This window comes from Caretta caretta, chromosome 1 (genome assembly GCF_965140235.1).
Source record: "Caretta caretta isolate rCarCar2 chromosome 1, rCarCar1.hap1, whole genome shotgun sequence".
Taxonomy (NCBI): domain Eukaryota; kingdom Metazoa; phylum Chordata; order Testudines; family Cheloniidae; genus Caretta; species Caretta caretta.
In genome coordinates, this window is record NC_134206.1 from 166,572,026 (window position 1) to 166,598,072 (window position 26,047).

At 35.5% G+C, this 26,047-nt stretch overlaps 1 protein-coding gene across 8 annotated transcripts in view; it reads left to right on the plus strand.

Moving 5' to 3' along the window:
- The window catches only part of SYNJ1 (synaptojanin 1), a 107,655-nt gene that overhangs the window by 9,418 nt on the left and 72,190 nt on the right, over positions 1–26,047 (plus strand). For 6 of the 8 annotated variants that reach the window (XM_075133093.1, XM_075133101.1, XM_075133109.1 and 3 more), the window contains exons 3-12: positions 5,602–5,688; positions 6,370–6,637; positions 9,903–10,128; positions 11,422–11,505; positions 12,238–12,299; positions 12,794–12,890; positions 15,957–16,126; positions 17,937–18,018; positions 22,413–22,565; positions 25,444–25,609. In XM_075133093.1, the coding sequence (XP_074989194.1) occupies positions 5,602–5,688; positions 6,370–6,637; positions 9,903–10,128; positions 11,422–11,505; positions 12,238–12,299; positions 12,794–12,890; positions 15,957–16,126; positions 17,937–18,018; positions 22,413–22,565; positions 25,444–25,609 (1,395 nt within the window). The remainder of the gene's footprint in view (positions 1–5,601; positions 5,689–6,369; positions 6,638–9,902; positions 10,129–11,421; positions 11,506–12,237; positions 12,300–12,793; positions 12,891–15,956; positions 16,127–17,936; positions 18,019–22,412; positions 22,566–25,443; positions 25,610–26,047) is intronic. The other 2 variants (XM_075133099.1, XM_075133117.1) reach the window with 1 other exon arrangement.

The following is a 26,047-nucleotide window of genomic DNA, read 5'->3' on the forward strand; positions in this document are numbered from 1 at the left end:
TACAGGTGCTGAGTCTATGCACTGTGAAGTTATGGATGACATAAATGTATTTTTTCATGTGATTTTGATAGCTCATTTTAAAGAGCTCCTAAATCAGTTAGTTCAGGGGTGGCCAACATGTGGCTCCTTACCTAGGCACTGATTCTGGGGCTGGAGCTATAGATGCTAACTTTCCAGTGTGCTGGGGGATGCTTGCTGCTCAGGCCCCTGCCCCTTCCCCTGAGCTTTGCATGCCCTCGCTTCTCCCCTCTTTCCCCCCCATAGCGCATGTGAAACAGCTGATTGATTTTGGGGGGGGGGGGGAGTAGGCCCTGATTGGTGGGAGCTGCCGGCAGGCAGGAGGCACTGGGGGCTGGGGAGCGGATGGGGGGGCTGCTGACCTATTACTGTGGCTCTTTGGCAATGTACATTGGTAAATTCTGGCTCCTTCTCAGGCTCGGGTTGGCCACCCTTGAGTTAGTTAATGGATTCTGATGTTGGTTTGCTTGAGATTGGTGCTTAAAGTTAGAATCTCTTGCTCATTTTATATAAATTTAATTCAAAATTTGGGAATATTTGCTTGAGTAAGATCCTTTGGTCCATTTCGTCTTTGCTCTTGTTTTTCCTGGTGTTTTTGTCTAATGAAAAGAGCTGAAAACAAAAACAAATCAGTAGTAAGTGTGGAACTGTATGTAGCTTTCTCAACTGTGGTTTTTTTAATTGAATAAAATGCTAATATGTGGTAGTAATTACTCTTCCTGTCTCTTTCCAGTTATTTGTCTTAAGCTATTCCTTACATACATTATGGTAATTCTAAGAAAAAAACTGTAAATATCTGATTGTATCTTATGCACAATCTATCGTTGTATTGCCTTTAAAACTTTTTTGTGAATGCTTTTCTCTTTTTCACTCTACGATGTCTCTGCACCATTGTTTTCTCTAACTTTATACCATATACAGAGTTTGCTTTTTTACTTGTACAAAGCATTTTAAATACAGGCTGTATGAAAGATACTAAAATCCAGAGGGCTGAAAATTATATTAAGAGTTAAGGTTGCATGACTAAACTCCCCAGTCAGAAAATGACAGTTAAGGTTGTATACTGAACTTCAATCTTTCCCCTTGTGTGGATTCATTATGGTTAGGTTTGGCAGAATTCAATTTTTATTTTTTTTAATAATTTTGGTGGATATCAATATTTGTTTTTAAGCATTTTTTTTCAATTTTAAATTTTCACAGGTGTGCAAAACTATGGGGGGGTCAGAATATTTAATGATCGTAGATGTTAAAGTTAAAACTTTATAGCTGTTGAATTGTCATGTCAGAATATACAAAATAACATTAAATCAAACTCTGAATTCTCAAACAGCATTTTTCTTACTTTACCTATCTGTAAAATTTGATGGTGGCAATTTTTTTTCCGTTGGTTTGTATGTGTACCATGAAACTGACATTTACCAATAAAAATCTAATCCCTTCCAAGCCTGATTATGGTGCAGTATTACATGATCCTATGTTAGGTTTGAAATAACACAATATAAAAGTTTGTTTATAATTCCTTAGATACAAAACGTGCAGCATCTCTTAATATTTTCTTATGGTTTTCTACTTAGATTATATTTGTCATAATGTTTCAGCGTATTTGTATTATCTTAAACATTTTATATAAATTCCTTTTTATTTAAGGTATGTGTTCTAACTTTATAAGAATCCATGTGATATACACTTTTCAACCAGCCATTCAAATTTGCTTAGGTACAATGCAGAGGATAAGGCATTTAACAATAAAAGTAATTTTGGTGGCCTGTATGTTTCATCATGTAATCTGACAACTAGACCAAGAAATCAAAATTGCTGAAGAGATGGTTTTTGTTGATTGTGATAATATAAAGTAAAAACCATGTGGTTGATTTGCATATTCACTTGTCTGATTGTGGTTTTGTTTCCACTGTAGTGCACAGTAGTTGAAATAATTTAAATTTTCCAGATTAATGAACTGTAAACTTGAAGTGGTATTATTCAAACAGGTGTCTTTTTATGCACTTGTCTCCGATGTATCTTTATTCAGAACTCAGTGTTTTTACTGGTTTTCAGCATTAAAATGTAATGGCTAGGACCTGAAAATATTTGGTTTTTTTTTATTTTATTTTTTTATTACTGCATTGAGATCTTTTTCCTATTTGACTCACTCCTCCTCCCCACAATCTCAAAATGTGTGTGGGTCGTTCTATCATTTAAATGTCTCCGCAATGAATAATACCACCACAGTGTACTGAACTATGAAAGTGAAACTAAAAATCATGCCTAATTAGTTCAAGAGTGAAGATACAAGCTACGCTCCAAATTGCTCAATCTGTTATTTCACTCTTTTAAGCAAAGCATTAAAGATAACCTGCAGATATATTCCTTAATGAAACCCATCCTGCTCCCACTGAAGAGGAGCAATGTTGCCAACTCTAGTGACATTTTTTCTAAAGCCTCAGCTCCTTGAGTCACTTAATTATGTTAGAACCTCTGCTGTAATTCAAAAACAAGTGTTTCTAGTCCTCATAATTACAAAGACAAGCTTGAAAACATAAATCCTAAAGGCTCAAAAACCTGAAGATGCACAAAATGAACCCTAAAATTATTGCCTTGCATAATGACAGGTTTCAGAGTAACAGCCGTGTTAGTCTGTATTCGCAAAAAGAAAAGGAGTACTTCCGATGAAGTGAGCTGTAGCTCACGAAAGCTTATGCTCAAATAAATTGGTTAGTCTCTAAGGTGCCACAAGTACTCCTTTTCTTTTTCCTAAAATTATTAAAGCTCTCATGATTTTTTGTAGTTCCACACATAATTTTATAAACCTTTTGAGGTAGTAATACTGTGAGTTTTGCCATTGACGTAAACAAGAACAGTACTTGGTCCTAAATGAACTAGATGCAAGGGTAAGAGTTATACTTTTTATGGCCCCCAAAGTATCATCTTCAGAAACTGTCAGCCCCTTGCTACATAAATATAATGCTGCTTACCTAATTTACTATAGACCTCTTTCATCCTCTCCACGCCCAACAAATTGCATGGAAATAAGTTGTGTATTTGTAAACTGCAATAGGCTGCTCTGTGGGCCCAGTGGCCTACTGCTTAGCACACATGATATCCAGCCCCTTGGTTCCCTGACCAGGCAATTGTGGTTCCTGGTTCCTGATCTTTGGCCAGGAATCTTCTGGCGTCCACTTGCATCTGGGCTTCAGCCCTGAAGGGGATATGGTAAGGGGACCCCGGCCCTCCCTTTCAACTGGGTCCCAGCCCAAGATCCTGTATGAAGCAACTACCACAGGGTCCTTCCAGCACAGTTGAAGTTTACTGCTCTGCGATATTTCCTACTTACATCCCTTCATAGACTATCAGGATTGGAAGGGACCTCAGGAGGTCATCTAGTTCAACCCCCTGCTCAAAGCAGTACCAATCCCCAATTTTTGCCCCATATCCCTAAATGGCCCCCTCAAGGATTGAACTCACAACCCTGGGTTTAGCAGGCCAATGCTCAAACCACTGAGCTATCTCTCCCCCCTCCCTTCAATTTGGGGTAGTCCATACAGTCTGTAGAATTATATAAACTTGTTTTGAGGTCCAGAAGGAGGTAAGAGGCAAACCAGTTGAAAGTCTCTGGGTGAAGATGAAAGGGGGATGAGGGTGGAAAACATAGGTGGCATGATGGTAAGGGTCTACCATAGCCCACCAAATCAGGAGGAGGAGGTGGATGAGGCATTTCTAAAACAAATAGAAATATCCCAAATAAGAGACCTGGTAGCGCTGGGGGACTCTAACTACCCAGACATCTGTTGGTTAGCTAATACTGCAAAACATAAAGTCTCCAATACATTCTTTGAATGCTTGTTGTATCAGAAGGTAGAGGAATAACCAGGGGGACAGTCATTTTACACTTGATTCTGGCTAACAGGGAGGAATTGGTTGCAAAACTGAACGTAGGATGCAATTTGGATGAAAACTATAATTAAATGATGGATTTCATGATCCTAAGGAAAGGAAAGTGTGAGAGCAGCAAAATAAGGACAATGATCTGGATAATGGTGTAGAAAGAATGCTTATGTAACCTGCGAATGACACACAGCTGGGGGGGGCGGGTTACAAACACTTTGGAGCACAAGATTAAAATTCAAAACAACCACGACAAATCTGAAATCAACAAGATGAAATTCAGTAAAGACAAGTGCAAAGTACTACACTTGAAGGAAAAATCAAATGCACAAATACAAAATCAGGACTAACTAGTTAGGCATCAGTCTAGCTGAAAAGAATCTGAGGATGTAGTGAACCACAGATTAATTGAGTCAGCAATTTGAAGCAGTTGCAAAAAAGGTAATATTCTGGGGTGTATTAGCCGGAGTGTCATATGTAAGACACGGGAAGTAATTGTTCCACTCTACTTGGCATTGGTGAGGTCTCAGCTGGAGTAGTTTGTCCAATTTTGGGCACCACACTTTAAGAAAGATGTTGCCAAATTGGAGAGAGTCCAGAGGAAAGCAACAGAAATGATAAAAGGTTTAGAAAACCTGACCTATGAGAAAAGGTTAAAAAAAACTAGGTATGTTTAGTCTTGAGAGAAGAACGAGGTAAGTCTTCAAATATGGTAAGGGATGTTTTAAAGAGGACAGTGATGAATTGTTCTCCATATCCACTGAAGGCAGGACAAGAAGTAATCAGCATAATCTGCAGCATGGGAGATTTAGGTTACCTATTAGGAAAAAATTTCTAACTACAGTTAAGTACTGGAATAGCTTATCAAGGGAGGTTCTGGAATCCCGGTGATTAGAGATTTTTAAAGAATAGGTTAGACATCTGTCAGAGATGGTGTAGATATACTTTGTCCTGTCTCGGGGAGGGGTCTGGACTAGATGACCTCTCAAGGTCCCTTCCATCCCTTCGTTTCTGTGATTATGGGGTTGAGTGGGTTTGAAAGTTCTTCAGGGTGCAACTGCTGCTTCGATGGCAGCGAAGTGACGGTGGTGTATTGTTGAAGAAATTCATTGTCTTGAGTCTAGTGGCCTGTTTTTTCTGCCACTGTGCTAGTTCTGTTTCTTCCCGCTTTTTCTGTTGTAGGTCATGAGAAAACAGCAGCAGTTTGTTTAGGTGATAGGATGGGAAAGGGTGCTTTGGTCTGGTGCTTGAGTAACACCAGTAACTGAAAAACTGTAGTACTTCACTAGTTCTATTCCCCCCTCCCCCCCCCCTCCTTTTGTGTCTTGGTTCAAGGTTGACTTTTCTATAAGTAAGTCTTAAAATTTGGCAGTGTTCGCTATTTTAAGCACTGACTTGCTAAAGCTTAGCAAAGATAGTAGGCATGTTGTTCATCTTCACATAGCAACACAAGTAAAATATATTTTAATCCCCAGAAGACAGAGTGGCTGTTGTTTTAAAATGTCACTAAATGCTGTTAGGAGTCCTTAGGAATAGTGATATAATTGAATGTTGTAACTTTCTAAGAGCTTCAGATACCTTAAGCATTATTGCTGTATTTTCTTTAATTTCCAGTTCAGAGTGGAACTGTTTTCAGAGCTACATTGTTAAGTCAAAAGGGTTTTTTTTTTAGAATAGTGACTTTATCTTCTTTTTTTATAGCATCTGCAGAGAAAGAGGCAATCAAGAGCACATACTCCAAAGTAATGGATGCATATGGACTTTTAGGTGTATTAAGGTTAAATCTGGGTGAGTTTAAAAAAGCAATGAAAAAAGTGATTATTTATTACTTGGAGAGAGCCTCTTTGTCCCTGTAAGAAACCTCAGTGTAACATCTTCAGGACAAGCATTATGCCTCCTTTAGTGTTTGTACTGTGCCTAGCATGTTGTGAGTATTACCAGAAACAAAGAGTAAACAAAAATAACTTCCACTTTCACAACCCTTCTTGCTTTCAATAACACCCTCCCCCTGTTTGCAATCTCTTGACTTCCATAGGGGAAGTTGAGAGCTCACAAATTAGGGGTGCATGTGTATACTTGTTCAAGAAGAGAAATCTTCCAACATCACCCACATGGCAAGGTTCACTGTACTGCCTCTGAATTCATTTTTCACTGTTTAATGAACAAAGTTAATCTTAACCCAAAACTAGATATAGTACTGTGTATAGTTGTTTTATGACTTGTAAAATTATCGTATTGCTATGTCAAAATATTCATGCAAAATAGAATACCAAAAGGAATTGCCTTGGTTAAAAATTAAGAGTAAGTAAATTTTCCAGAGCTATGGAACGAAGCTTGGTGGATGTAACCATTGGCTATATTGAAATGGTAAATAGGGTTTAGGACGGGGAAAAAGGCTGAAAATCACTAGTTGTCTTTAAAATATTTGTAATTAGAATTCATCGCTCAACTATATTTTTGGTTTTACAGGAGACACTTTGTTACATTATCTGGTTCTAGTCACAGGATGTATGTCTGTGGGAAAGATTCAAGAATCTGAAGTTTTTCGAGTTATTTCCACTGAATTCATATCATTACGAAGTGACCCTTCAGATGAAGATCGTATTTCAGAAGTGCGCAAAGTTTTGAACTCAGGGAATTTTTATTTTGCATGGTCTGCTACTGGGGTCAGTTTAGATCTTAGTCTTAATGCTCACCGTAGCATGCAAGAACACACCACTGACAATAGATTTTTCTGGTGAGTTGATAATGCATTTTGCCAGGCCTGACATAATGTAATGCATGTAAAGTATGTGTGTTCATGTTGATCTACGGCAAGTTTTGATCATTGACTCTGTCCTGAAAATCTTGATTGTTAAAATGGGCTCATATATAATTCCATGTTATTTTATTTCAGACTCCTATAAAAGTGAGCTTGAACATTTTCTACAGTAAAAATCCGACACAGTTTGGGGTGTTGTCTTCACTAAAAGATCAAGTTGTGAAAACTCACAATATTTTACTTTGATCAAAACGCTTGTTACGATGTAACATTTTGCTTTTTGTGTTGCCTGAAGAAACTGATTGAACCTCTGTAAAATGTATCATTGCTTTTCTATCGAAAACTGGTATTGGATGGGAGATTCCAAAGGGCATTTCTTACTTCTGAGCACTGTTTCTAAAACTGTGATACTCCCTCTGTCGTTTGGAAGCTACATGTTGCTTTCACTCTTCGTTTGCAGCTCTTTATTACACGGTTTACTACATTGTGTTCTTCCTTGTAGAAGGAAGTTTTAAATAAAAGGTATGTGGCTTTTTATATATGAAATTCTTGATAAAACAAGTACTATTGCTTTCGTTTCTGCTGAGACTGCAAACAAATGGGTCAGTTAGTGCCAATGATGAGAAATTATGGACAGTATTACAACTCTTAAGAGTAAACCTTAGAATTTTTGAAGGTTAGTATACTTGTTCTTATGATTCTTAGGTGAGGTTCTGCTTCAGTTTCTATTCTCCCCTGCCTTTAGCCTTCCTTTCTTCCATTTCTGATGCTGCATGAATATAGGTAACCCTCCTACAGCTACTGAAAGACTCAACACTGCCCCATTGACGTATGTGCACATTAGAAGAGGTGAAAAGCTACTTGTTTCCCGCCTGCTGTAACTTTTCCACTGATGTGGCACCTTCAGCTGAGAGCAGCTCTGTTTCTGTGTCAGTTCTGTCCTACCCTTTGCCACTCCTTCTTGGGAACTGGGGATAGAGGGATGACAAGGTAGAGCTGTAGTGTGAGGTCAAGCATACAAAACATGGGGCGGGGGGAAATCGGGGCTTTGGGGAGATGGGTCAGGCCAGGAATGTCTCCACACACATATTCCAGTAGAATTCTTCTCTTTGCGTGCCAATACCCCAGGAAATTGGCTTTGGCTATATGAATAGGCTAGTAATTTAAGGCTTAAGATCACCATGCTAGAGGACCATCAAGGTAGTTGATATTATTCAAATCATCTTGGTTTTAAATTTTCTGTGCATTCTTAACTTTCTTTTTTTATTCAAATCACCTGCTTTTTGTGCCTTCTGTAGCTAGCCAGTAAATCACTAGTTACAATGTGAAATAGATTAAATGACCCAGATTTGCATATCCAGAAAACTAAACACTAAAAATCAGTTTTAAAAAGTACTATTCTGTATACACATTTTAATCTTGCCAAGAGTTTTGTATAGAAAATCCATTTGTCAGATTCCCCGAAGAAAAATGTTGTTTAGGTTCCCAATCTCCTGTTTCAACAGAGCATATCTTTGTACTGTATTGCAAAATAATACATACCCAACCCACAGAATTTTTGAGGTTTCATTAATAAATACTTATAAATTTCTCTGGAATGCTTGCTAAAAGTCAGGTATGTATTTTGAAAAACAATGGTGACACTATTAAAATAAACAACTAAACTAAAAATAAACCACTAATGCATTGAGAGTGTTAAGAGAAAAGTTCTTAAGAAATTATTTGTGGTTACAATAAAATATTCTGAGAACCATCTCTCTTACTGACCGTATCTTTTTTGCTATTCAGTAAACTTTCTCTCTTTTTTCATAAGTGAATCTCTCACTCCAAAGGAGTACAAAAGCCCAACACTAGCTGCAAACTATAATCTTATTTACCAGATACTGACAATTTATTTTTTTTAAAGTGCTTCCTGTTGGCTCACAGACCTATCTAGTTTATGCTTTTTTCATTTGAGTTGTACTTAATTTTAGAACATTGTGAATGTGATGTTACAACATGTCAGCACTCTGCATTATTACCTCTCTTTACCTTTTCTCTCCTCTCGTTCCCTATCCCCACTTATACAAACCCTGCTTCAGTGTTTAGAAAAGTTGTTTGAATTAACTAATGAAATGCTGCTATTATCATTGTGACTGTCATATTAGTAATTTAAAATACTACTTTAGATATTTTGTTTTATGAGAATTCTTATAGTGTCTATACTATTGCTTATAAAACACTTACTACTGTAATTACATTATGTTTTTGTTACCTGTAGTTAACACTGAACATTACCTGGAGTATGACTAAGTGAATTCATTTTTTGTTACTCCTTTAGTTTTATACTTCATACATTAATACAGTAATAACACCAAAGTTATAATTTTTGACTTATATACCTATTACAAAATCCCATAACCAGTAGTTTAACAACCTGGATTACACTTCATAATCACCTATCCCGTTGTTTGGATCAACGAATTTCATCATTAGGTTGTAGTGTTGACTAACTGGCGGTAAACTGACAACGTCATAGGGTGCTTCAAAGAAAACAAGCACTGTTAGCTTAAGCGAACATCATTTGAATAAAACTGAGATGCCCCAAATACTGATGACACTCCAAGAAGCCTGTTGAATTATTCTTTCATTTCAGGATCTCTGACATGGTAACATGTTCCACGGTTTTAAAATAAGCTTTTTGGGGGTGGGAAACTGTCCCAAGAAATTGTTAAAGGAGTACACGCAGATTTTTCAGTTTGTAGCCAGTCCAAATTCTGTCGTGGTTAGCAGTGTACCAATTGGTTGTTGGGTGGCCTATATGAAATGAGTTGGTGGATCACACATGACACACAAAATAGCCCCACAGTTGGCATTCTGGTTTTATTTCTCTGAGACTGACTGAATGACCATGAAAACTCTACTTGCTAATCCATGGTTTTCACATTACTAGGAAAGGATAGGAGAATCTGCAGTATTAACCGAAGATTCTGGGTTGTCAGTTTTTATGTCCATTAAAATTCACTATGCACAATTTTGTCCTACAAACATCTAAGCTACTTTCTAGAAGGTTTTGCTATGTCAAGTATGTTTAAATAGGAGTAGTGGATGAAACTGTGCATCTTATGGAAAGCTTTCCTCTTTACATTCCTTATACTGAGTGTGGAATTTCAGAAATAAGACAGCAGGTGCCTAAACAAAATGAGCCATTTTTTATTTCTCTCTCATTGTCATTAATTTGAGTCCCTTCTATTTCTGTTAGGAACCAATCACTGCATTTGCATCTTAAGCATTATGGTGTGAACTGTGATGACTGGCTATTGCGTCTCATGTGTGGAGGAGTAGAGATTAGAACAATTTATGCAGCTCACAAACAGGCAAAGGCTTGCCTCATTTCACGACTAAGCTGTGAACGAGCTGGGACAAGGTTTAATGTACGGGGAACAAATGATGATGGTCATGTTGCTAATTTTGTTGAAACAGAACAGGTATGCTATATTATTTTAACTATATTGCCCATCTGTCTGTACTCAATGTGATAGTAAACAACTTATGGCTTTTTGCTCCAGGGCAGTAGATCGTGGGCCAGATTCATAGCTAATATATGTTGGTGTTCTTCCTTTGAAGTCAATGAAGCTAAGTCAATTTACACTGAGGATTTTGCCCTAAATTTGGAACTATTACTATACTGTAATTCATGAAATTATAGATTATTCTGTGGTAGAAACTTTTGATTGCATTGTTATGAAGAATCTGATCCTGCAGTTGTATATATGTGGGTAGGTCATAGCTGGGTGAATCTCTGTGCTTGCTTGTGCAGAGTCCCATTGGCTTTGACACCCAGGTGCAGGATTGGGGTCAGTATGCAGTCAAGTTTCTTGAACCATATTTTTCCAGTAAGCTACTTATTAGATGATAAATCGCAGTTTATTTTTATAACATTTGAAATTTATTGCTTTTAACCTAAGGCTAAATATTAACACTTCGAGGAAATCTTGGAGTTAAAGTAACTCATTACTTGACAATGTCATTTTAAAAACATGCATCTCATAATGGAAATAAAGTAACTAAACCATCGTAAGTCCCAAATTTAACTTTTGTGTTCTAAGAACTTACAGAAACAAGGAAACGTTCAGGTATGTAATAAGAGTGAATTTTGAATACTGAAAGAGAAATCAAAGCTTCTTCGCAAACTTTAAAAGAGCCTTATGGGACGTTTTAAAGATGAATGTGAAATGGCTCCTAGAAACTAAATTACGATAATCAGGTTAAATATTTTTGTCTGTTTTTCCAAGATTCTTACATAGGATTGTGTGTAAGAGAAATAAAATGGAAAACTTAAGTCTTATGTATGCTTTTTGTCTAAATGTTACCAAAAATATATATTAAAAAGTGGATGTGAAATTAAAAAGTTGTAAATATACTCCGCCTTGCTGTCTTAAAGAAATCTTTACAGAGAAACACTTTTTATGAGAACTTGGAGCAGGATTTAATTTAAAAAGAAAAATAGCCTCTTTCTAAAACCACATTAAACTTGTCCCTGTGGAATAGTCTGTCTTCTTACTATTGAATACTTATTTATTCAAGTTGTGCATTCTGAGGCATCAGACACATAGGTCATTTAATATGAATTTTTTAAAATAACAAGTATTGTTACTCCTGCTTATACTATGACATATGCAACGTGTTTAGACGTATTTTATTAACTGTGTTTAGATAATGCAAAAAAGACTGCTTTGTTTCTGCAATTCCCCAGTAAAATTACTGCTTTTTCTCAACAGGTGATATTCCTAGATGACAGTGTGTCTTCCTTCATACAAATTCGTGGATCTGTCCCATTATTTTGGGAGCAGCCTGGTCTGCAAGTAAGTAGTTAAGATAGGGGTTTAGGCCCTGTTGCACTGTTATCTTTTTGGCTGAGCTCTAGATGAAACTCTTCTTTGGGGGAGAGACTTTTGCTTCTTGACTGACTGGAGGTATTGCTGTTGAAGATACTACTTCTTACGGGACCCAAGCGCACCATCTCTAATGCTTAGTTTCTTTTGGCCTAGAAGTTTTGAATTCTTTGATTTTTAACATGATTGCTTCTTGGAACAGGTTGTTCTGGAGCACACAAGCGGAGAGGCTACTCTTGGTTTTAGTCCTAAATAATACAAAGGAGTCTGTTCAAGGAGTAACTATGGGTGAGACACTAAGTAATAGTGACTACAATATAATTAAGTCCAACATCTTTGGGAGAGGAACTGTACGAAAATCTAGTACTGTGACACTAAAATAAAAAATGAGGACATTTAAAAATCCTTAGATGCAGCATGGCAGCTACATAAGCATACCATAACAGTCACAGAAGGTTCATGTATCCCTAAACAAAAAAGCTAGAAGTGTAGTTACATGACGAGGTTCAAGAGGTTGCATCAAAAAGGTGTTCTTCAGAAAGCAAACATTAATGAACCAATAGAAAGAAGCACATATTATGGAAGGAATAATGTATGACAGAAATAGGATTAAAAGGGATTTTGGAGAGCAGATAGCTGAACACACACACACACACACACAAAAATTCAAGTATGTAATTAAACGTACTCTTCTTGTCAAAGGTGGGATCCCATCGTGTCAGAATGTCAAGGGGATTTGAAGCAAATGCACCGGCTTTTGACAGGTGAAATAGTGGCATGCATTTTTCTTAATATTCTGTTCTGATCAGGTAGTTTGACTGATTTAAAGCTGTAATTCAGCAAAGCATGTGAGTAGTCCTTTTGAAGTTCAGTGGGCTACTCCTGTGCTTAACAGTTCATCTTGTAATCTTTATTTGGCAACTTCTATATTAAAATTGGAGTTTAGAATTTCATTTCATACTTGTATATAACAATGGTTGGTTAAACCCCATGTAACTTGTTGGTATTGGCCAAATGTTTCCTCTTAAGTAGAATATTTGCTACCATTGAACTACATAAATAGCAGTCAATTGTCACTTGGTATCAGGGGGCTGGATCACTTCCGTGAGAGAAATTCTAATAAAATGGCTGCCATGATAAATGTACACTGTACTCTAGACCTGTATTCAGAAGGGGTTGATTAAGAGAAGATGATGATTTATATTACCTTTTTACTAGCCAAAAGGTGAGTAAGGATTTTTTTTTCTTCTGTTAACAGGCATTTCCGAACACTTAAAAATGTATATGGCAAGCAAATTATTGTAAATTTACTTGGGGCAAAAGAAGGGGAGCACATGCTTAGCAAAGCCTTCCAGGTCAGTATTATGATTATCGCATGCCCTGTATGTTCTCAGAATTGGCTTATGCCTTAGGCGGGTGTTAAATAGTCATTAGAGAATAAAACAGATGTATTATACAGTAGAGTAACTTTTTATTGTTAAAATAAATCTGTTCCCATTTTGCTCAGTTCAGGATCCTAAAAGCTCACAGAGGCATTTCTTAGGATATATACAATTAAATGGATTTTTAAATAGTTTTAATGACAATCAATATGTCTGAGCATGTTAGCCAAAATAAGCATTCTTTTAAAAAGTTATAACAGCAATACGGCAGCCTGTTGATAAGAAATTGTAAATTATCTTCCCTTAATACTTGTTTATGTCTAAAGGAAATAACTTCTGCATTCTAATGTTAGTATATAGGTAACAGACATTTTGGTATTTAATACTGAGTATGCTTCAAGTAAACTATTTTTTCTCCAAAATACTGCTCTAGTAATTCCTGGATGTATTTTTAGACTATCGAGAAAAGGACTTCTTGAACTTCAAATGACTACATCACTTGAGGCTTAAAAATAATTTCATAGTTTAATTGAAATTTAAACTTTTAGCACTTATTCAGAAGACCAGCGTTTTGGTTGTAACTGGCCAGTCTCAAGATTTCTTGCTGCCGATTTATATAGTTGAATAAAGATTCTCCTGGATTCCAATTAATTAGAGAATAGCCTGTAATATCAGTCCAGGTTCTCTCATATTATCTTTTTTTCATAGCAGAGATAATTTTCATTTCAGTAATTATCTCTATAATTACTTACAATTAATTTGTAAATAAATTATTTTATATTACCAATTTAGACTATGAAATCACTTGTAAGATGCTCAGTTATATCTATAAAATATATTTAACCTTAAAATAATACCAAGAAAGAAATTCCAATAGAAAGAAAACTAAGCTGAAGATGACAGTATTGTGTGTCTGAGGTACAGAAATTTTATTTCATTGTAAATGTCAGTTGAGTTATTTTTTTAATCTAATTTTCATATAGGATGCTGTTAATACAGTATAAAGTTTATTTTGATCATCCTTTTTTACATAGTACTCTTAGAGAGAATTGTAAGGAATGTAGGAGCTGCCTTAGTGGAACAGAAAAATGGTTAGTTTAGTCTATTTAACAGTATCAATGCCATGTTTCAGGGAGCAGCATAAAACTTTGAAGTCCACCTCAGTAGTGTGCTGTGGGAAAATGTTTTCTTGGACTCAATTGTTGTTCTGTAGATACCCTACATAAGAAGAATTTTGCTAGTCTTTTTATTCTACCTAGGTTTCTCCTAACTACAGATGCTCTTCATTTAAATGTCCATTGCTTCTTTTTTGTTTGTTCCCCAGTATTACCAGGATACATTTATATTGATTTAAGAATAATAGGCATTGAATTTTGAATAAGTTTAAAAAGGAAACACAAATTTTCTTCTTATAAAAGCCATTATTTACGTACGATGACAACTATAGTATTCGTTCACTACTTCTACCGCTGGACTTGCATATTAATAGTGCTGGAAATGATGTCCCATTTAATTGGTATACTGTCACCAGCTGTGATCTCAAAATGGGCATTTTTAGTTAAAAGTGTTGCAAGTGTATTTTCACTTCTGAAAAAATTGCATTTATCTTTGACTACTTAATGAGCGCGACTTTTAACATTCCAGACTTCTGAACAACTTCACACAGACAACTTAGTCGTCTCTTTTCCGAGCTGAACAATCACAGTCTTTACTCTCTCCTCATATAGAAGCTGTTCCACACTCCTAATGATTTTTGTTGCCCTTCTCTGTACTTTTTCCAATTCTAATATATCATTTTTGAGATGCGGGACCAGAACTACATACAGTATGCAAGGGGTGGGTGTGCCCTGGATTTATATAGTGGCATTATGATATTTTCTGTCTTATTATCTATCCCTTTCCTAATGGTTCCTAACATTCTGTTTTCTTTTTTGACTGCTACTGCATGTTCTTGGCTAATATTATTAACTAAGTTCCAATGGCAAAGTTAAAATTTGCTCTTGGTTAAACTTCTAAACTCCATTAGAACAGTAGAGTTGTCCAAATGTGACTGAGATCACAATTTGGTTTGCAGACTCTTTTATTCTTTAGTGGTGATGTGTGGGCAGGAAAGAACCCAGGATGACTTTCAGATTTTAGGACGAATTTTCAGTCTGGGACACTGAAAAAATAAAAGCCATTGTTTTACTTGTAAGGAGAGCAAATTTGCTCAGAAGGCATTGAGACAAAAACATGGAACTCCCCTTCAGTGCCACTTATACAAAGTCACTTTTCAGAGCAGATTGGCAATTTAAGATCACAAATAAGCTATGTGTAGAATTAAGCTGCAAAGAAACAGTCTATGGCCTGGGATCTCAAACTTTTTCAGTATGGGTCACATGGGTGCATCTCTTGGAGTCACTCTCACATTTGCAATCCTGCAGGCTTCTTCCCCATCTTTTTGTGATCACATAACATGTGGCAACTACAGCAATTGTTTACATGCAAAAATAATATTAGGAAATCAGTTACTGTACTTTAGCTGGATTTTTTTAAATGTAATTTAACAGCTGAAAACAAGGAGAGTAGGCATTATGTGACCAACCAGCTCCCCACAGACTGTCACTGGTCCATGGGCCACTGTTTGCAAACCTCAGTTCTAAAACCAGACAACTTGTCAACATATGTTTTTTTTTTTTCCCTGCCGTGGTTGATGAGCTTACTAATACCTTAACTTGTGGAAGAAGCTGCAATACTTACACTGCTTTAATGATGTTAAAGTAGAGGGTAGAATGTAAATCTGATTCTGGTTTTGGAAATTAAAACACAAAAATTCAGTTGTAATCATTTAGAGTCTTGTTTATATTTTATTAGAATGATTTGGGTTAGTATATAATAAAGTGTCTCATTTTATTAGAAAAAGTGATCATGATAAAGTTACTGAACAAATGGAGTTAATAACTTTCTTAACATTGGTGGCATATTTGGCTTATACTAATCCAACACCCTGTTTGTTGCTTGGTATATTTATACTTTTTCCTCTCTCTTTCCTGATATCAGAGCCACTTGAAAGCCTCTGAACATGCTATTGATATCAAAATGGTGAACTTTGACTATCATCAAATGGTTAAAGGCGGAAAGGCAGAAAAACTACACAGCGTGCTTAAACCTCAAGTCCAAAAATTCTTAGAATGTGGATTTTTTTATTTCGATGGAAAGGAAGTTCAAAGGTTTGACTATATGACTTCTGTAACTTTCCTACAATCAGAATATGATCGTAATTTAATTTTTCACTTTTAGTCACAAATATAGAAGAAAAATATTTCTGGTTGTTTGTGTGAAGACACTGTTTTTATTTATCTAGGATGGTGACCTAAAACTGAAATATGAACCAGTTATTTTGTGCTTATATGTCAATGTATGCCATGTTTTCTTGTTTCTGAATAGTTTCTAAATGTCCAGGGTGATACTAAATTCATACCGGTATTAATGGAGGCTTACTTCAGATTCAAGTCTTTGTTTTGAACTCAACCATTTTGGCTTATTTAATGCAATAGTCCTTGTTCCTTTTTAGGATAAGGAAGTAACTTTTGACAGGGAGAGCAGAACCAGTTTTCCCTCTTCTTGGTACTAACACTGTCTAAATTATCTTTGGTGATGGAGCATAGCACTTAGATTTAATGACTGACAGCTGTTTGCCAATGGAACTAATTCCCTTAATTGTTTCTGAGCCTGGGTTTCCCACGTGGTTGCGGAGGGCTGTCCACAAAAATTGCCTTTTTTTTTCTACTGAATAATAAAATATCCTAAAATCTACTCCAACACACGATCACATTTTAATATCTTATTAGCCTTAAAGCCATATCAGTTTGAGAGTTTCTTTTTAAAAAAACTATAATTTTTGCCATTGAGAGAACTAGAATTAGAAGTCTGTCTTAATTGTGATGTGTGGGTAAAAATGATTTATTAGATTGTCCTCTTGGAAAAACAAACAGCCCTGTTTTTTTCTCTCTGTTTCTGTCTTGTCAAATTAGATTTACTACTACCCTCTTTATTTTGACCAGTGCAGTCTTTTTTGTTTACTACAGTAGAAGTAAATATGTATTGTCACAATAAGTGTCCATTCTAGCATAATTAGGAGATGGAAAACAAAATAAAACCCAATTTAGAGAGGTTTGTTCTTGGAGGATTATAGATATTCAATTGTCTCCTAAGATACATTTTTCCAGTTTTACCAAAATATTGTTTGTTTTAAGCTTTATTAAAGATAAACAAAATGATTGACAACACACACTTATTTTTTTTGAAAATACCTTCTATATTTGTCAGCTTCTTAATAGTTAAGGGAGTACAACAGAGCTAAGACATGTTAAGTTATGACTTGCAGTAGGTATACAAAATATTTTTTTAAGTTGTGCTATAACTTTTTAAAATCTGTTCATCCTATTTGTTTTATCTCTTCTGAGTAGGTAAATTGTTAATCTAATATAGAAAATAAGTCTCTTCATTTTTCTTTTTTCTTGTGTCAACCAGATTTCTATAGTTCTTTTTTTTCCCAAAGATAGTGTTGAAATAATGTATTGGATGCAGTTTTATTACATTTACAGTTTACTACAGTCTTACTTTAATTTCAGCAAATCAGGGCACTTTCCTAATGCTTTGTTTTCTAATGTTTGTTTTGTTTTAACTAGAAGTGAGTACCCCTGAAATACTTAGAAAACGCATGTTGTATTTCCTGGGTTGTTTAGAGAGTTCATTCCAGCATTACACTTCAGAAAACAAGAACCGCACCAAAAAATTGAAGGAAGACTTTGTTTTATTTGCTGGAGATAAATTGCTTTTGTCTAAAAGAGAGATGTCAGTCTTGTTACTGTTGGTGGAGCTATAGCAGCCAACGTTATAAATGTATTTTTATAACAATAACATTGCAATTACAGTGCCTTGATTTACTCGTCTCTTTAAGACCTTGGTGTCCTTTGATGTTCTTTGTCTTACTGAGTCATTTCAGTGTTTCTCTTTATTTTGTTGTACTTGGCACAGATATCAAAATGGTACTATCAGGACAAACTGCTTGGACTGTCTGGATAGAACAAACAGTGTGCAGGCTTTCTTTGGCTTAGAGGTAGGAAAATAATGTAGATTTCTTGATGTAGAACTTGTAAACACTGATTGATTCTGATGCTTCTGTAATACTTGAATGATAAAATTGCCATAATTGTCAATAGGCAAGATTAATTACAATATGCTCAAGTTATGAGTTAAAATCTGATTTGTAGCATGGCCCTGTAGCTCAGTGGGCTAACATATCTTGGTAGCTCTCAATTCGTAGTACTAAATTGTGGTATATCAGTTTTAAGGAAATTATATTCTGGACCACTACCACTGATGTATTCCCCTTTCTCTGTATGTCCATCTGTTTTTCCTTTCAGGTTCAGGCTTGCAGTTCCAAAGGAGGAGTACCGCAACAATCCCACACAAAAGCACTTTATTACCCATAGCACTTGCTGTGAGTTCAACTAAGATTCCTCAAATTGAACTTATAGTAAGCACTGTGGATAAAGGTCTTTGGTGCATATGCTACTGTCCTAAATGGTTACCAGTACTGCTGTCAAGGAAACATCATTAGTCCATGAGTTTTGGATTACATAGAGAATGTTACGGTTGGGCCCCCAGCAGGGTGGATTTGATTTAAATCACTAGTCAGGAAGACTCTATTAAATCATGGATTTCTACATAAAAGTGCATTCTTGTTGGTTGATATAACCTTAATACATATTCCTCACGACTCCGAGAGATGAGACCCAGACTGGGTCTCTTTTACGGCCTGCTGCCATTATAGGTTTTCCCTTCTAGTGAGAGAATGGTATGGTAGATCTCAAATCAATGAAGGCTACACTCAGAAAGACCTCAAGACTTCTGGAATATGCTGCTCAAACAGTTTCACTTTTGTTTCTACTGCCTGTCCCTCCCTTCTCACATTTATCTCCAGACTTCTTCTCCTTGTCCAGATCTATTCCATCCACAACAATCTTCTATTCATTGAACTTTTTGAAACTTTGCAATTTTAGAGAGAGGTAAAGGACTGACTGTGTACACAGAGGGACAATAGGGTTGAAGTCTTTTTTTACTGTTAACAAGCATGTTATCTCTGGAGACACAAATCCACAGTTTGAGAACTGCAAAACTAAGCATCTCTGATGGTATTTTCTAGACTTAGCACTGAGTCCCACTGGGTAGATAGAAAGATTAACCTAAATAATCTATACGGAAGCCCCTGGAATCCCATAAGATTGGGTCCGTAATCCATGAACTATTGGAACTCATTTACAAAATTTTTCTTAAACATTACATGAATATATTGTCTCATACTATAGAATTAGAATTTATAATCCCTATTCTATGATGAGATATCTTTGAGCTATAATGTATCTTAATTAAAATAATCTTTAGATAGGTTTTTTTCCTCAACAAAATTTTATCAAAAAAATCTGATTTAAATAAAAAAAATCTGATTTTTTTAATTTATTTTTTTTAAATAATTGATTTTTATCCACCCTGGCCCCAAATCTGTGGTTGTGAATTCACTCTAGAATTCAGTATTTTCCTTAAAATTGTGCTCCAGGATATCAGCTTTAATATTTAAAAAAAAAAAAAAAGTTTCTCGTGTTCAAGGTTATAAAGCAAAGCTTGAAAACATGAACTGAATGTAAACTGATGCAGTGATGCTTGAGTTTGTAGACAGCCTGAAACGATAGCTTTGAGAGATTTGCCGTGCTCCAGTCATCTTAATAAATGGTTAATTCTGAAACCTAAACATGAAAACCTGCAACATATTTAAAAATAGAAATGTGTGGACACTGAAACTAAATTAATATAAAAATAAACAAGACTACTGTACTTAAGATATTTTTTTCTTCTAATTTAATAAAACCCTCCGATTTTAACATTTTATATGAAAATTCTGCAGAATTTTGAATGGAAAGCTGTAGAATCCAGTGACTTTGAAGCAAAATTTAAGTCGAATTGTCTGTCAAATACATAGAGCTTTGATTATAGTAGTTTGCCTGTACAATGATGTTCTAGTCAAATAGTCCACTGAATTGAAACTTTATCTGATTTTTTGTTTTCTTCACTGTTAACGTGTCCCATCCATAGGTAGATGGTGGATCTAACCAAAGCTTGAAAGATCTAAGGTTTTGTAGTGTTTCAGCTGCCTGTACTGCAGGGAATTATTACAATGTTCGTGTTATAGAACTCTGAGAAATAAAGGGAAAAACATGCCAGTTGGGGTCTGTTATTAATATACATTAATCTTGGTTGGTTTTGGAATTCTTCTCTTTCTGTATGACTTAATTCACAGTGTGTACTATAAAAAAAGAATTTGATTACTTTAAGTATTCGTTCATCCATATATCTATCCCATATTGATCTTGTCATGGAAAAAATACAGAGATTGTATCCTTAAAGAAGATCCTTTTTGATCCTAAATCTGTGTCCATCATAGTTTTGAGCTTGACAGTTCATGGTAGACGGATACTCAGGTTCTGAAGTAGTCCAGCTGGGTGAGCTAGGAAGACCTGTATGGAATAATCATTTCTCATGTTTTATATGCATTTCAGGTGTCTGTTCTGTAGAAAACAGACACCTGACACTCACTTGAATCAAAATATATAGTAATTTTATATTTACAGGTCTACGTTTTGTTCTCTTGTACCAGTGTAAATCTGGAGTAAAGTCACTAATTTCATTACAGCAGAAATGTCCAACTCATTCTGTGTTGAGGGCCACATTACCTTTTCAGTTAAAATTCATGAGCTGGGAATATAAAGCTCACCAGCAAGAGGCAATTTTTTCAGTCTTCTCCAACTGTTGAATGAGCCTCTTTAATTGTATTTAAATGAAATACTTTTTAAAAAAATCTTTATTTAAGGAAAATTTTAAAAGATAGTGCATGCAGGAAGCCTGTTTTTCTCTTCCAATTAGCTTACCTCTAGTTCCCGCTCTGTTTCCATAGCCACATTGTAGTTTTTTTCCTCCAACTGCTGCCCCACTTTGGACATTTCTCTTCTCCCTTCACCCTAACCATACCACTTTAGGATTCTTCCCCAAATCTCTTTTCTATTTGCATCCTTCACAGCATTGCCAACCCCAGGTGTTCAAAAATCATGATTACTTTAAAAATCACAACATTTAAAAAAAAATCCTATTTGCCTTCTGTTCTTTGAACATTTAATGTTTGTTTTCAAGCTTATATCCATATCCATAAGCATAAGGGCTAGAATCTTTCTTTTCCTTTCTTTTTTTAATGAAAGAAATTCCCATGTGATTGCATGACTCCAGAAACTGGGACTTTTATAAAAATACCAGATGTCATGAGACTCACGATAAAATTGCAAGAGTTGGCATAATTCTTTCCCTTCTTCTGGGGATTTGTCCTACCCCATTTGCTGCTCTCCCTGCTTCTTTGGGAATTTTTCTCTACTCTCTTTTCTCAACCTCCTTTCCTTCCCCCACCCCCTTTTCCTATCTCCATGAGTTCTTTTTCCCCCACAATTTGGAAAATGTCCCCCCTTCTCCTTTTTGGTATAGGCAGCGAGTGAGGAGAGAGAACATAAAAGAAGCTGCTTCCCCAAACCTGGTATTGGGTAACAGCAGCTGGGTACAAGAGGAAGTAGATATCCAGCTGAGTCTGTTGCAGTAGGGTTCAGTGATTACATCAGGGGTTGGACAGCAAAAGAAATATCTGTTCCTCTGAACTTTTATGTGTGGCATTGTGGAGGTGGCAATGGCGTCTATAAAAATTGCTGCTAGGGCCCAGTCAGGCAGATCTCCTCCCACTTTATCTCCAAATCCTTCCCAGACCTTTTCAGCTATACCTGGCAGGTAGACGCCTTTGAGAAGGCTGTCTAGACGGAAAGATCCTAGGAGCTAGATCTGCCTGTGGGACATATATGTCTGACACGGTTTTAAACTAGTGCAACTATAACTTATAAAGCTTACTTGATAAATTAACATTCTGCCTACAGTGACTACAAATCACTATTCTTAAAGTTTGCTTCTTGACTCTTAGTAGAAATTTGAGGGAAGATAAAGTGAACCACAAAAGACATTGCTGTCTTACTCATTTTAGTATCACAGAGCTCTACATCCATTGCATTCTGTTGGGAAAGGTCAGTGATACTTTGAGACTTAGCTGTGGCTCTGATAGGAAGAATGTAGAGTAAACTCCATTTCGATACTAATGCAGAATTAAACACCTGGAAATAAAAGATAAGGTTATGATATTACCATGACATTTTTAGATTAAAACATTGAAAGACCACCTATATCTAACTAGCTTTTTCTGGTTTGACTTTTTTTAGTATGTTATACTGCTGTGAAGGACTCTAACATGATATAGTGTCATTTTCTCCTGAATGCAGAGTTAAAGTAAATGCTTTTTTTTTTTAAAGGGAGAATTTGACAATATATATTTTAATGTATTCACTTCATGAGCCTTCTCTTGAACTGTTGCAGATGCTAACAAAACAACTGGAGGTTTTAGGGTTAGCTGAGAAGCCTCAGTTGGTTACTCGCTTCCAGGAAGTTTTCCGGTCCATGTGGTCTGTGAATGGTGATTCCGTCAGTAAAATATATGCGGGGACTGGAGCTCTTGAAGGAAAGGCTAAGGTAAAAGCACTTTTTAATAATAAACATTTTAGCAGTATTTCAAGTGAGTGTTTCCTTTTACCATAAATGCCATTATTGTGAGGGGTTTCCTTTTTTAAATGTACTTTTGTAAAAAGTAATGGTGTAATCAAAAAAAGAGGTCCTACTTAACAAACAAATAATGTTTCAGTAACATCTTTCTCAGTATGAATTTCCCCCCTATTCCTGGTTAGTACTCTCTTTAGAGAGTGGAGAGGCTTAGAGAAGACACCCAGGTCAATTCACATTGCAGCATCAGAAGATATATGTTCAATCCACACTAGTTTCTTTGCATAGTTTGTTTCCTCTCTGGGCCCTTTCCTTCAACTGCATTAATTTCATCCAACATATCAACTTTCAGTTGAACATATTGTGAAATAAAGTAATAATTCTTGTGTTTACTCTGGTTGGTCTTTTCTTATCTCTTCTATTCACCATGTTAATTTGACTAGATCATGGTTTGTGTTCCTTCAGCTGTACCTTTTCTAGTTTTCTGGTTACTGGGAGGGAAAAAAACAACCAAACAGTTCTTTTTCTAGTTTTCTTTGTCTCGTAATGTGCAATTTTGTGCTGTTTTCCGTGTATGGTTCATTTTATTTCTTCAGCCTATTTTGTCCCAGTTAATACACAAGTTGTTCAAATCACCAAATGCTATTTTTTTCTTTTCACAAATGTTTTTTCTTTCTTTTTCTTATCAGGTGATATATAGCAAATTTTGAACCATAACAATTATACCCCTCTCTTAATTCCTCCAATGTGTCCTTTTTCTCTCTCATGCAATTCTTCATGTACAAGAATACTCTTCTTTGCAGTCTCTCAGATCTGCATTTCTATCTTCATTGTGTCATTAATATTTAGACCTTATTTAACTATTTTGTTTTTCCACCATACTTCAGTTAATCCTCCATAATGTCAGAAATCCTGTGTACATGTAGCTATCAATAGCAATAGGCTGCATAAAAATTAGTTAACTGATAGATCAGATTCTGCCTTTTAGATTGATACATGCAAGTCCCATTGATTTGGGAATTGTTTATGTTCCTCTGAGGGTAGAATTTGGCCCAGTATTTTTAATTCTATTTTCTGTGGTGGCAGTGTGACCCAGACCCTGGAAACTTAAGGGTTTCTCCCTGTTTCCTGACTTTTTTCTCCTTAGGACTTATATGTTTGTTTGTTCAATTAAATTAATGCTTCTCTGTCATGCTTCTGATTATTTAGCATTTCATTCACTTTGCTGGTTTCTGTATAGGCACGCTATATCTTTTTCCTGTTTGCAAGTTATAAATATTCCTTGTACAAGTTACCTTCTTTGCTAGTTCAAAAGTACTCTTTGGTCAGGTACAGCTCATTCTGCCTGGTAAAGGTCCATCTGTTCTAAAAGAAACAGTAATACTCACAAAGCACTGCAATATATGACATTATTTTTGGTAACACTTCTCGATCCCGCGTGAACTATCATCTGCTTCAGTGGTGTGTTGTTAATATACATAAAAATATTGCTGGTAGGTTTCTATCCTGACTTCTCAAAGCTTGTTTGTAATCTGTATAGTTGTCATTTGTATGTAATTTTGATTCTTCAAGGTCCAAGAGTGCTTAAAAGTTTAATAAAAAAAAAAAAAACACAAAAAAAACCCACCACATTTTAAGATATGAAAAGATTCTACCTTTAAATTGAAATGTATAAATATACAATAGATAGATAGAAGAATCTCACTTTAAGGACTATTATATTCATTTAAATCTAACACCTTAACTACTCTTTCTTTTGCTTTCTCTGGGTTCCTTTCAATTAATTGCCTGAAATGTGAATGGTGAGTGTTTTTTTAGATCATGTCATACATTCTGTACATTGTCTGATAGAGAGGAAACAGCCTCTTATTATTAAAAAAAAAAAAAAAAAAAGTTATGGTAAAAGTGAAACAACTTTACCACAAGAACACTTCATCCATAAGTTTTTAAAAACCATGATGCCAGTTCACTTCCTTTTAACCTTGACAACAGAATAGCTTCTTTTGCTATTCTATATTAAGCTCCACAGACCTAAATAGTGGGATGATTTTGAGCTTTCTTAAAACTTTGTTTTTAAGTATAGTATGCTGTGTCCTCTGCAAATAATTCAAGCCACAAATTTACAATTCTGTAGAGAATATAATCCCATGCAACATCCATAAAGGAGTATAGTCTACATGCAGTACTGACTGTGCGTACACCACTGAATGAAATGTCAGCATGCCTGATGTGACTATATCATCCTCTCATGTCTGCTGATTCGGGCTTGGGCTGTTTAATTGTGTTGTAGATGTTCAGGCTCCAGCCTGTGCCAAATGTGTCTGCTGCAGTTAAACAGCCCCGTAGTTAAACACAGATATTTCATAACATTAATTGTGAATGCATACATCCATATATATATATATATATAAATATATATATATATATATATAAAAAATACAGTATTTATAGGAATGTTTTGGTTTCATGTGCTTGTTCATCTCCCATTATTTGGGGAAAAGCCCAAAATTCCATCGCATGGTCTAAACATTGCACTGTGTGAATTTATTTTGAAGACCAAGAACTTAGGTAAAACTAATATTCTTCTCCCCTCTTTTACTGGAATAATTTGGTTTTTAAATGTGCCTTGACATCTCAGAATTGTTGTGTGACTTTTGCAGAAGGAAAAAATTACATAATGCAGACATATTACGGTAAAGCCGGAAGTTGGAGTTCTTTTAGCATTTAAAGTAAATCAACTCACTAATGGTAAAAATTAGAAATTGAAATTTCAAAATATGTGAATGAATATTGCCAGTGTTTTAGGAGTTATTTCCAGTGTAAAATATTTTATAATCTTCCTCCCTAACAGGCTGGAAAGCTGAAGGATGGTGCTCGTTCTGTGACCAGAACAATTCAAAATAACTTTTTTGATAGCTCCAAGCAGGAGGCCATTGATGTTTTGTTATTGGGGAATACCCTAAATAGTGATTTAGCAGATAAAGCACGGGCTCTCTTAACCACCAGCAGTTTACGTGGTATGTGCATTTCAGGATTTTACTCTATCTGATAACTCTTGATGCTAATAAAATTACGCAGATTCTGTTTCTAAGCATTATTTAAAAGTATAAATGTCAAATAATCTGTTTATTTAAAAGTATAGATTCTTATGTTTTCCTAATATTGCCAGGCTAACTTGCAGTGATGGTTTCTGTGCTACTGATATGGTGTGGCTAGTTGTAGATGTGGGATGGTACAAGGGATAAGTATTTGTAAACTACATTTTTTAGAAAATAACTAGGTTTGTCAGACAAGTACTGTACTTTTAATAGACAGCTTATAGATGTAATTATTTTTCTCAAACTTTGTTTTATAGCAATTAAAAACCCAAGTAATTACATATCTAATTTGAGAAACCAAAATTCCTGGTTTATTAAAACTTCCTACCTTTTTTTTTCCAGTTGGGAGCTGGATGT